Genomic DNA, 13,741 nt, shown 5'->3' with positions numbered 1-13,741 from the left:
GGAAGTGGTGGAGTCCCTCTCCCTGGAGGTATTTAAAAGATGAGTAGATGAGGCACTTAGGGACATGGTTTAGTGGGCAGTGGGGGTGGTGTTGGGTTGCTGGTTGGACTCGATGATCTTAGAGGTCTTTTCCAACCTCAATGATTCTATGATTATTCTATGATTCTATTCTATGAATTGTACTATACACATCGCTAAAAGTAAAGACTGCTTTCACTGTTCAAAGTTTCATAGATAGTATTGGTCTTTCTCAGTCTAAGCTTTAAATGATCCAGAAATCTAAAGATATTTTTATCTTACTTACAAGATTTCACAAATTCAGGAAAACCCCCAATTTTTGCTTTTCTTATTACACCAATATTGATACCTAGTTTGACAGATAGTATACTGCTTGCACTGAGGCCAATGTTGGATTCTGCAGCACTGTTAAATGACAGGTCTTCTAGGCTCCTCCATCCATCAGAAGTGATTGCTTGGAAATGGTTTGTCACTGCCTGACTCACTGCTTTTGAAAAATCATCCCATGATGTCTGTTTGCGGATATTTAAAGCACATATTGTGTTTTCTGTATCAAATTCCTCTGTACCACAATGGGCTGGTTCAATGCCACTGACTGAAATCCTTACAGGTACATTAAGAGCATCTGTTGAAAAACAGAAAGCCAAGAATGAGAAAAACTGTAAAACTCAATTAAAAAAGATCCTATTATTAATGACCAATAACATCTAATATTGCAAAGGAAAGCTACAAAATAACTCCTGCTACAGAAAAGCAAATGTTAAAGAGCAGCACAGATCACCACCACAAAATCAGAGCAGTGATGAAAAACAAATATCAAGGTATCTATCTTTTTTTACATTACAAAAAAATCAGTATTATTATGCTTAAGTAACAGGAAGCAAGACAAAACTTACTTAATCTTTTATTTCCTCTTTACAGACTAATTTCTTATAGATTAAGACAGATGGTAGGCCGTGTCTTAACATTGCAGTTTATTGTTGTTGTGCACATTTTTATTATCAATGCAGAAAGGAATTTTCTGGCACTAGTGCACAAGTGGACACAGTTAGCAGCTGAGCCAAATGTCTTTAAATAAAAAGCTAAGACAGAAAATTCACTTGAAAGTGTATATTTGATTTGAAATAGAATAAAATTGACAAAATATTAGAAAAAGAAAGCAGGAAATTTACATGCACGTTCTAGAAACAAAATTAATTTAATGAAGTCATTTTAAATCTTGCTCTTTGAAAACTGGAATACAACTCAACAGAAGTGGCAGCAGTCTATATGGCTCATTAGATGACTAAAAGTAAAAATGAAACTACCTTCTAACTTTAATGCCAAAACAATACCTTTCAGAAATTATCCCTGAAATTAAAAACAAGTGCACCACAAAAAAAGATATCAGCTTATTATGAAATCTTGCAACATGATCTTAGTTTTGCTTTTGAGTTCAGAAGCCAAATCTTCAGCTGATACAAACTAATGAAGCTTTTCTGATGTCAGAAAAGCTCTGATTTAAGCCCACTAGCCTACCATAGGGAAAAGATTACTCAAAGGCATCCTTCAGATGTGGGATTGTGAGAAATGTATCAAAGGCTTGCCCTTCTGATGGCTGGACCTCAGGGAAATGAGCAATGACTATAAGAAATACAGACTGTTCCCTACAAGGAAACAGGCCCCTAGGACAGAGGTACAGTGTATACCTAAATTTCAGTGCATGTGTCCTCTATGGCACAGCTGGCAATCCTGGCCCCCAGGATCTTTCAGATCCATCGGAGCACATCCTCCTGTCCTACATGCATGTAATTCCTTACAGCCAAAACCTTACTGGATTGTGAGGAAGGTAGAGGATGGTACATACACAGCTTACCCAAAATGCAGTCTTGGCTTGTTGAGGCGTATACCCAGATGAGAGTGGTGTTTCCAAGATTCCACAGATCAGATATTGGGGGGGGGGAAATAGCTAATTATGATTGCACTGATGTTAACTACAGGCTTAACAAACGAAAGAGAAGAGAAATGGAGTCCAAAGGTTCTGACCTGATAAAAGCAGCTGGATTCATGATAAGCCTGACCAGAGAAACAGGGTACTAGGACTGATGAAAATAATACAAGCATCAATTTCACAGGCTACAGATTCAGCCATCAGAAATTGGCTTCAGTCTGATAAAGAAGCAGACCACAGAGGAGTTTCTAATAGAAGGTGAATTGTGTTCCCCTCTGCACATACAGTAAAATGGTAAGAACCTAGATATTATAATAGCTGAAGAGGAAAATCAGAAGCAGCACACAGAAAGCTTCCCTAATTTGTTGATAATCAGTGAACTTGACTACCCACAGCCCTACATCCCACAACACAAACACAAAACCGTGAATAAATACAAAGCATATAAGTCTACAAAGACAATACTTCTGACTCTACAGAGAAATAGAAAACACAGAACTTGTGAGTGGATGGACTAAGATCTAACTCAAGAAATACACAGGTCAGCCCGCTCTACTGAATTTTGAGAAAACTTACACAGAGGAGGACAATGACAGGTTCCAACAGAAGAACAATCTTCTGACAGAAGTTATTGATGTTGGGAAAAAGAAGTTGTTTGATGTTGTCTCTAAGACTTTTTTTAAGAAGAAAACAAACAATCCCCTCAACAATAAACAAGTGACAAATAAAACTATGCTCTAAAAAGAGATTCAGATATGACTAGATGATTGTCTTAGCCTGAGGAAATTTGACAGCTATCCACCACCAAGTGATTTTTCTGCAAGAATCTGAAGAAAAGATAAGAGGAGGATAATAGCTTTGGAAAAAGTAATTACTAATATTAAATTCAGAAATTTTAAGAGAATATGGATGTTTGCACATGTACAATATATACCACCTTTTCAAATGGTTTAAAAACAAAGACATAAGTAATTTAATAACCTCCAACAAAATTTTATCATATACTTTTGCAAAATTTGGAGAATAGAAACTTGCCAGGTTAAGAAAACTTAATTTTGTGGTGCCAAAAAAGTGACAACTACTCTTTTAATATTTCTCATTTTTGTCCCACAAGCTTTTTACTGAAAACATTTTTATATAGTGCTGATAGCATTTACTTACTTAAGTTTTCTAGGAGATGTTTGCAATCATCAGTAGCAACATCATGCAATGTTCGATTACACTTATCTTTTCTCTCAGCCTCTAGTCCACCATGGCTACAAAGGATTTCTAGACAGTTCTGCAAAGGTAAGAACTGTATTATTTACTTGTCCAAAACTCCTAATTGAAATTCTTACACATGCATTTCCAAAGATAGTCAACTATGGAGTTTCTATATACGAGAATCCAAATGATGTTCCTCACAGAGTTGAAAACCAGGAGTAAAAATATTTTATAGCAGACTTGAAAGTCTCAAATCAAGATTTTGAAAAAGCAGAATATATGCAGCCAGGCTTCTACAGTCTCCAAGCATCAAATACTGGTCAGCTGAATTGAGAAATTCTTAATATCTGGCCACTAGTTTAAGTATTCACATAAAGAAATAGAAGCCCAACTATCCATCCTGTTTTGAACATCTTGGCCTCAATGTTCAAGCAACATTAAAAACACAATTCTAAAGCTTAATACAGACTAATTAATGAATCTATTCAGATGGCATAAAACCAGTTTTCACTTTGCAATTCACCAAGTGGGAGTTTCCATGACACCTGACATCTGAGTCGTACACAGCAAAAGAAAAACAATCATTTTAAAATCACCTTGCAAGCCTCTTCTTTGGCAGGTAAACCTGAATTTCTGCAAGCATAATAACAATGCAGTGAAATAAAAATGCATTTCTATTAAAGTCAGAGCACAAACATTTTGCGGATGCCAACATGATGCCCTCTTAAAATTCAAAGACTTAAAAAAAAGTCATATGCTCAACAAAAGCAAAAATTCATTACAGTTCATTAGAAACAAGCTACTAGCAAGTAAATTTGGATTGGTACAATCATACTGTAACATGAAAAAAATATCAATTATATAGATCCTCCCAAACTAACGAGGGGAAAAAAAAAGCCCTCACAAAACTACATTCAAATGTTGATTGATCAGTGACCAGAAGACTGAGTAGGTCCTGATTTCTAATGATCATCCATTCAGCAACAATACAGGTGGCCTTCATGAAAGCATTGTCATCCTCAGACATGCCTTTTAAGGACAGATTTCCACATTAAAAACAGACACCATCAGAAATGATACTAGTTAATACTGTATTGATAACGTCTGGGGTTAATCAAAGCAGAGAAACCAAACCTTGAAAACACAGAGAAGCAGCTATTAAGTATTTCGATTCAGAACAGTGGCTTGTTGCAGGTTACCTATTTTGTAGCCATTCTAACAGAAAGACTTACGTCAGCATATCTGATACCTTTCATAAACATAACAGTCATTCAAGCTATATTTCCCTGTGACATGAAATTTTACCAGATTGTGGTTCCAGCACTTGTAAGAACTTTTAGAAAACCAGTTAGCTCACTAACTTTGCCAGAAGAAAATTAACCAGAAAAAACCCACCTATTTTCTTGTCAGGTTAGTAAGTTAACTGTCTCTTTCACATGGGTGCAATGAATGGCAAAGACAGCAGAAGGCAGAGGACTGAACCGTGAGGCTGAAAGTGGGAAGTAAAGAGGGAAGAAAGAAGTGGGAGAGAACAAAGAAATGAAGCTTATTTCCTTAGTAAAATGAGCAGTTTTGTTGGCTCTGTTGGCTATGAAATATCAGCTAAGATTATCTGTAAAGAATGGCATCTACCAATCTTGAAAGAAAAGGATGCAAGTGCCAGTACTATCATGTAGTGTTGTGAATGACATGCAGTGCAGATAAAGGATTAGAGAAGGAAATCAAAGTGTTAGCAATACTTGAAGATGGCTATTAAGCTTTCTTTAGCTTCTTAATATCCCAAACATCTCTCAAATCAATAAATGCATTTAATCAAATACAATTATATAAAGTCTCGGCAACATCAAAACCAGGAATCTGACTGCCAGCTATATATTGCCTTCATCACCTAAAAGAATACCCTCAACCTTAAATGGAGATCTTATTAAACAGTTGACTTGGAATGTGCTCAGAAACTCAAAACCATGGGTTATTCATGAAAGATATATGCGAAGACTTCCAGTGTCAGAGCCTTCAGAGAGAACACCTAGCCAAAGCCTCTTTTAGACAGTAAATAAAACCTAGCTTCAAAGTTCCTGAGGATTATATCATTGCAGAAAGAAGCAACATATTGCACACTGTGTAGGTATTTGCAGACTATAACAAATACCTTAAACTCCATCTAAACTGAGATGAGCGGAAACTGAAATAAGAGTCTGTACCTGCCTAACAGACACTGGTAATGGAACATTGACTCTGTTTGTAATGCAAAATGCTGAGTAAGCAGTGGCTGGTCCCTAAAAAACCATAATTTAATAATTTAATAAACTGAATCTTAAATCTGTGCCTATTTTGAATTTATCATAGTAAATTTATCAGGGAAAAAAAGCAAACATAATGATAGATATTGAATTAGGCAGGTAATCACAAGCTGATTTTCAAAGTCTTGGACTATATTTTCCTAAAATTCACTCTTCTCTGTGTGTAGCACCCTCTATTTTCTCCCTGGGTAAAATTTTCACAGTAAGATCTGACTGACAGCTGCCATGGGGGAAAAAAAAAATCCTTTGAACAGTCAGTGTTAGAAGTATAAAGCTTCTGATGTCAAATCCTTCAAGTAATATTCAATTTCCAGAAATCTTCCTGTTAATCATCAGTAAGACCTGTAAGGTCATTCTCCATGTCATGAGTTATCCCAACCCCCAAAAAACTGACTCATTGCCTGCTAAAAAGGCTGCCCAAAATAACAAATTAAACAATGTATTACTGCACAAATCGGATTCTCAAATTTCCTGTTTTCCCCTCCCTCCCACAGGAAAAATTGTTCATAGTTAAATCATCCCTAACTGTAACTGGAAACAATGTCCATCTAATATCTATATTAAGTACATGACACCCAATGAATTGGCATTTAGGGTAGGATTCACCTCACCTCAACTTTGAAAATCTGAGTCTCAAGCAATCATGTTTTCTCTTTTTATTGTTGTCCCAAAAGAAATAGGCATTTAAATATGACAATTCACCCCATCTGACACCTAGCTTCTGGGGTAAATTATCCACTGGAATTATCTCTCTGTCTCTGTTAAATCAAGTGTGACAATAAACTAGAAAACAAACTCAGATTTAACATCTAAGTTTTAGTTCTTCAAAGATAAAAAAGAAGGATTTATCTCACCTAAATTCTATCAGGTTACTGTAACTTGTTCACATAGACTGACCTTAAAACCTTTTGATGCCGCTATGTGGGCAGCAGTCCAACCCTCATTGTCAGCATGGTTGATGAGATCTGCAGAAATAACAGGCTTTACTCTACTGCTATAGTTGTCTTCTCTCTTCTCCAAATCAAAGTAATCTAAATTAGGCTCTGCATCAGTCAAAGAGTTCCTATTGTTTGGCTCTCCATAGTACATAAGGAGCTTGAGACTGTCAACATTACCAGAATCCACTGCTGCGTGAATTGGTGACCAGCCATCCTAAAAAAAACAAAAGCAAAATGCACACTCCAACCAAACACATTGAAAAATGTTTGCAGAACTTATATCAGCAATGAATCTGAATGGAAGGCTCTGTTTGGAAATTAAAAAGATAAGAAAGAGTGACATAACAATCCTTTGGGAAAACAGAGTTGCTTCTATGTGTTTGGGGTGGAAGAAAGAGGGAAGAAAATGTAGCAGAAAGAAAATTTCTCCAAGGACAGTCCAACAGACAGAAACTTCAAAACTTATAGAAGAGTCTGAGTGATATAGGACTCACATGCTCGTAATAGACTGTTTCCTTATCATGTATCAAATTAACACGATTCTAATGATCAATAATTTGTTTCATGTTGCATTAATCAATTTATTAGTCAGATATTTTTAAGGTTTTGACATCATAACTTTCTCTCATTTCAAGTCAAATATATTTACTTTCCAAATCCAAAATAAATGAATCGAAAAAATTCAGTGTAATGGAGGGGCAGAATGTACTGTGAAGCTAATACTCTCTGTGCTGTGTTTCTGGACAGCCTACATCCCACATCCCACATTTACATGTTTATGTCACAGTCTTAAGAAAACCTTCAGGAAAGCACCTGAAAAGGGCAGTACCTAGATGTTAATTTTGAGACAGTCCTCTTCCCTTTCTCCTGCATATACTTTTTTTTTTGCCATATTCTCCCATTTGTGATATATGAGACTTTACAATACTGGCTGACAAATTTGGGGGTGGGGGTCCCCTCAAGGACAAAAATAAAGCACCCTAACATAAAAGGTGGAAGCAAAATCCCTATCTCCACTTCTCCACCTTAAAAATAGGTCAAAACAGAAGAGTTCTGTTTTGCAAATCCAGTGCTGAAGAAAAGTCTGCAGCAAACTGCAGGCGGAATCTGAAATATGTAAAATAATATGGAAGTCGCATAATTTAGGAGATTTTAGAGACAATACACAGCTTAAAAAAATTGCAGAAAGTATGATGAAAAGAACAAAATACTAATTTCAAATTACATGGTTTATTCCAGCTTTAAAGAAAACTTTAAATAAATATTTTAATGTAAATATTTCCTAGCTGTTCTGAGTTATTCAGTACTATACAAGGTACTTTAACTTTACAAACTGTTTTAACTTACACTGGTTTTTACTGTTCGATCTGCTCCACCTTCCAACAATAGCTTAATACAATCGTTATTTCCATTTTTACAGGCCAGGTACAAAGGTGTCTGTCCTCTTTCAGCAGCATGGTTAATATCAGCCTGATACATGGTTAATAATTCTGCACACCTACAGCAAACAATAAGGTAGTAAAAGTATCTTGTATTAGACATCCAAAAACTCTTTATAACTTATAACATTTAAATATTTTTTATAAAGTACAGATTTTATAGATACAGATCTACCTGTGATTTTATTCATCACATATACAAAAGTATAAGGTATAATTTAATATATTCACATAGATATAAAGACATAAAATCAGATTACTTTAAACCCGTAAATCTTAAACTACTGTAGATGCATTTCAAAACTGTGGCTATAAAACATTTATTTTCACAAGGCTAATAAAAACTTGATGACAGCTGCTTAAGAAAAACCTTCAGCTGAGCAAAAAAGTAACATTTTTTTCCTGACTACTGATATTTAAAATAGTTTTAAAAAGAAAGGACTAGGACTAGCTTTAGATACCAGCAAAAGGGACACTGGCCTAGGGAAGTAAACTGGTAGGGACAGCAAAACAGCTATGGCATTACCTACCATTCAGATCCCTGAATAAAGGCTACTCCAGAAGGATGACTTGGGGTGTGTTGGTAGCAGCTACTGGATTAGGGAGCACAGAAGATTAGGTGGAGGGCTGAAGAATGACTCACTAGGGACCAGCATTTGGATCCAAGATCCTGTATTTCCTCACAACCCTGTAGTAGTAGGTCCAGTTTTCTTCCTGATTCTTGTGCCAGAGTTGGCTCCCTTCCCCTTCCCAAGCCCAGCTTTTCAGCAACTCTCAAGACTTCAGAAAAATCTTAATTCCAGTCTATTCCCTCTGCAGTTCAAACAAGGGCTTTAAACAAAGATAACTCCCCATCTCTCTGGCTCAATATTTATTAGTCCATAAAAATAGAAGGATATCAACAATAAAGCATCAAAGCAACTAATGCAATGCCATATAACTACTGGTTAGGAGGCCATACTATAGCAACAGGACGACAAAATATTTAAAGCAATGTAAGATATATATAAGAATATAAGCATATAAGAAATTACAGATTAAAAAAACACAAGTATTAAAAAAAAATTATCTCCTTTTAGTAAGTTCTTATTTAGTCAGAAAATCGATCAAGATAAAATGACCAAATTTAGAAAAGAGTAAAACAGATAACATTAATACAAATTACTTAGCTGCACTTTCTGAAAATGCTCAAATGAACAGAAAAAATACAGATAAAAGTATTGCTCTACCTTATCAAATGTTGAATGTGTATCCTAACCATACAGTCACAAAAGTCATCTTAAGATGGGCTCAGAACAAGACACCTCCATAAAGCAACTGCAGATTGAGTTTTAAGTCTGCTGTGTTAAAAATACCTGTTTTGTTATTTTGCATTGTATTCAGTGAATCTGGAAATGCTACACTGACTTTCCACCTCAAGGTCAGGTAAGGTCAGCCTGGCCTGGACCACATGGGAAATTATTTTGAAAGTTGCTCCTAACAGCATTTTCTGAATTGGTGATATTACTGAACAGCCCTAAACAACTATAATTTTTTTCTGACTCTCTAACTGGGGCTGGAACAACAGTACTGTGCCCGTTCAGGAATAAGGTTAACTGACATGTCACGGGGGACTGGCTGGCATATCTGTCACAGATGAGTACTGTGTAATTGATAGTAGTTTAGTGCTGTCATTAACCCCAGATTCTTAGTGCTGTCGTACAAGTAATACGGACTATGAAACACAACACTTGAAAGGGGACAGACTATACTATCGTCCCAAATTCTGCCTATTACAGAATTCTTCTGAGCCAGAACTTCGAAGTGATCAACAAATGAAACAGCCTGAAGCATTCACAGTCTCTCTGATATTTTTGGCTGGCCCTGTTATTGTTCCATGCTCACTTTTACAATTTGGTTCATGTTTAGTATCTAAAAAAAGTGAAAGCAAGAAAAGTGTTTAGGTATATCATACGAGATAAGTAACTCTAAGGGAAAAAGAATATAAAGTCTGCAATATCATATCACAGCAGACGATATATAGCAAAGTGGTGTGAGGGTAAGTCGGAGAAATAAATAGCTTCCTATTTAAAAAAAGTCTAACATTTATTTTAGTGAGAGAATATGAAGAGTGTATTTTTGGTTTGTCTTGTCAAGTCACATGTAATTTTTACAGATTTTATGTAAAACACTGAAACATTTAACTAGATATGTATTTCTGTGCTCAAAACACCTAGTGGGAATCTGCTACCTCTGGATTAAGACTTCCAGTAAAAGATGCCCATTAGTTGATAAGCTTGAAGTCCTCAAAGAAGTGGCAAGAATCTCTGATGATCCTTATACACTCATGAAAGACCGTGAGAAGGACAGGGATCCCACTCTTCCTCATTGTTGGGTCAGGGCCTATCACAGTATAATAACATTCAAAGACTCTGACCCCTGTATGTTACTATACCAGAGTAAAATCCTTAAAAATACTAAAATGCAACATTAAAAGAATCAAAAACTGAAAGATAAGCAAAACCAAAGATACATAAAACAAAGGTAAAGTCTGTAATAAAGATTCCTAGTCATGCTGTTTAAGACTTTTTGCATTTGTAAAATAGTTTTATCTGGATAAGGATGCTCTGGAAGAGGTTATCTAGTGGTTGCTTCCAACTTTCAGTTCTATTTCCTATGATTCTATGATACACAGTAAAGCTGCAGAGCGGAAACGCAGTGTCAGCCTTCAGCTCCTCTGATGAAGGGAGGAAAAGGGAGGAAAAAACCAATCAACTGGATGAATTGTTGTGTACTGGTTCTCAGTATAAAAAGAAGACAGAATTTTCCAATCATGTTATCATAAAACACCAATCTTTATAAAATTAGGACCTTCAAAAACCAGAAGGAAATTATTGTAACTACATTTTGAAGAACGTTCTTAGAAATATTCTTTGACTCATACATTATTTTCTGTTTTTTGAAGTTACTGATACAAAAAACCTTAAACCTTAAAAAAAATGTTTTGTTGTTTAAAGTATACTTTAAATACTTGGATAAATGTTCTTTTGTCTCTCAATATGATACTCGTAGTTCTCTATACTTCAAAAAATCAGTGCAAAAATAATTTCTTTCCTACTTCCTCTGTTATTCCTGTATTATGGCTGATAACTCAAAGAAAATTAAGAAATTCAAAGGTACGATGCCCATGTAGACCAGTATCATATTGTGGTTACTAAGAATACACGTTCAGCAACCTTAAAAGCTGCAATTGGAAACAAAACATGGAAAATATTAAAAACAGAATGGCATATGAATATGAGTTTCAGTAGATGCTTTCAATAAATGATAGTTAAATGCATTTATACCTAAGAATGCAACAGTAATGTAATGAAAAAAGTATATAATATAATGTAAAGAGAATATAAAATTGAGTAACAGCCGACGGGCAAAAACTTAAGACTTCACTTACTTGACATGTCCCTGAGCAACTGCTGAACACAAGGGTGTAAAGCCATTTTTATCAGCAGCATCAACTTGTGCTTCTGCAGTCAGCAGCAATCTCACACAATCTATAAATTGACCAAAAACATAGACTGATGCAACAAAAACAAGTGGTTAAAGCTACCAGAACTTAAAACCTGCTCAAGGGGCAACAGCAGCCAATCTTTTTGACTATACACCACACACCTTAGCGAACCAAAGTAGAAGCTCAGGAAGTAGTTTGCAGGAGAGAGGTGAGAACGGCTCCCTGGGGGCACCACCACCCTACTGCAAAAAGGGTCTGCATTGGGTTCTACTGGGATCCAAATTCATGCCCATTGCTGGCAACTCCCACAGTGTTAGCTAATTTATGTACCTCCAAAGTGGTGAATTTGAATTATCCAGCAGTCCCCAAAGGCAGCACAGTCCCACTGGCAGTCACGTGACACATCCCAAATATGACAGCCACAGGGGAGATGCTTGCAAGCTACACGTAACTCAATCAACAGGCTGGCCAGTCTGGTTTTAGGACACTGACATGGGATTGCAATGACAAATAAGATAAGCTGACAACCTCAAACCTCCCCAAACCATTTCCATTCATACATTTCCAAAATGACATGCTAAAAATAGTACCAGCCTGATTCCACCATCCTACAGCTAAATTAAGACAATTAATTACATAGTAATTAGACTGCTTTTCATCCACAAATTGGAATATCATTTGATGCAATTAAGTTTGAAGAAAATACTTAATCTGCTCTATATTCTTGAAATTGGTTCTAGACCAAAATAAAACAAGTCTTTTGTAGTTGAAACTACTACTTTGAAAATAAGCTCAGCTAGAACACCAATTATAAACTCCTGACCTGATTTCTGAGCAAGTTTAATGCACTCTGTTCCAGCACTGGTTAAGATCTTGGAGCCAAGCTTTGCTAGTGAAGTTTATCTCTAGATATCAGAAATGTATATTTAGAATTACTGAGAAATCTGACTAATCTAAAACTTTCCTGAATGTATTTACTCCTGTTACAATTCTTTCAAATATTAATACAGATGATGTGGAGTTGATTGAATAAATAATTGAATGCTAAGAAGTAAGATTTTAAAACACTGTAAACTATTATATTGTAAACTAAGATTCTTAAATTCTTAAACAAGTAATCTTATCTGAAATTTCTTTTTTTTTTATTTTTTAAGTTGGTTGTCAGGATAAGTAAGCTACCAGGACTTCATCTGTAATAATTTTTTTTAAGTCAGAAAGAAGCTCTCAGTTAACTAACTTACTTAGTATTTCCACTTGTAAAATAATACCAATTAAAATCAAATTATATTTTCAATCACTTTGTAACAGAAAAAATACTCTGCTAACAATGACTTTTTTTTTTTCCTCTTTCCATTGTCAATCCCAGTCTTATATTAAACACTTAACTTGAAAATACAGAGTCCTGCTTGACATCCTAAAATACTTCTAAAGTTTATGAAGGATGTTGAAAAAATTTTCTTCTAGCAGTTTCAAGTATTTGGCTAGAATACTCTCCGGTGTCTTCATAAAGCATATGTTAGCCATGCAAAAGCCATGAAGAACACACAGAACAAGACCACCTTTCTAGAAAGGTATGGTTAACTCACAATTATTGATTGGCAGATCACTCAGGTGGTAGCTTATCTATGTGAAAATACTGTTTCTGATGAAGATCACTGAGGAGAGTTGTTTATTCTCAGGGATAGGTGCAAGCATGAGGAAATACAGCTACTTTCATAAGGTATACCATGTGAGCTAGTAAGGTCTACATGACCTGTTCTGGTAGCATATCAAGCAAAAGAGCAATAATCTTCAAGAAGCCTGGGTCCTCTGGATGGACTTTTGATTGGGAATTGGAGAAGGGTAATTTGGATCAATCCAGGCTCATTAACTCCAGTTCACTGCTGTCTGCCACAGAAGTAATCAGCAGTGGAGGGGACTGGGCGGAAGGGCAGGCACAAGACAGACACCGATGTCATCACTCAGTTAAAGGTTTTGGTCAAAGCAAAAGCAAAACATGGAAGCTTATTAGCACAAACACCTGGAGACTTTACTGCTCTCCACCACAGCTGGGTAGTTAGTTCTTCCAGAGTGCTGGCAAACACCATGCAGATACATCCAGTGGCTCGGCAGAGCTGACTCCATGTAGCTGTATGTCTCTGCACCTCACTCCTTTCTACTTCCCACATCATTCCAGTTTTTCCTATCAATCAGGGGTGCCACAGCCTCCAAATACTCAGGATAGAAGAGAATCGATTATACCATAAATGCATATGATTAGCACATAGCTGAATCTAAAGGATATTATTATTATTCTCTTCACATCTCTCAGTTTCAGGAACTCTTATTATTTCATTCTCTCTTTCTCAACCACCTCGTGTGTGGCAGAGAACGGTCGGGATTGGCAACACAATACAGATATGCAGATATATTAGCTAAGTGAACTA

General features: G+C 36.0%; 1 protein-coding gene across 1 annotated transcript in view; it reads right to left on the bottom strand.

The window, feature by feature from the left end:
• Positions 1–13,741, bottom strand: part of CTTNBP2 (cortactin binding protein 2) — a 185,727-nt gene that overhangs the window by 24,024 nt on the left and 147,962 nt on the right. Inside the window, exons 7-11 of the mRNA XM_009286814.2 lie at positions 11,259–11,358; positions 7,737–7,887; positions 6,349–6,603; positions 3,110–3,227; positions 368–643 (exon numbers count right to left, since the gene is read on the bottom strand). Coding sequence (XP_009285089.2) covers positions 368–643; positions 3,110–3,227; positions 6,349–6,603; positions 7,737–7,887; positions 11,259–11,358 — 900 coding nt within the window. The remainder of the gene's footprint in view (positions 1–367; positions 644–3,109; positions 3,228–6,348; positions 6,604–7,736; positions 7,888–11,258; positions 11,359–13,741) is intronic.

The sequence above is a fragment of the Aptenodytes forsteri genome, unplaced genomic scaffold, assembly GCF_000699145.1.
Source record: "Aptenodytes forsteri isolate BGI_AS27 unplaced genomic scaffold, ASM69914v1 Scaffold166, whole genome shotgun sequence".
Taxonomy (NCBI): domain Eukaryota; kingdom Metazoa; phylum Chordata; class Aves; order Sphenisciformes; family Spheniscidae; genus Aptenodytes; species Aptenodytes forsteri.
This window is presented reverse-complemented; position numbering and strand designations above follow the sequence as displayed.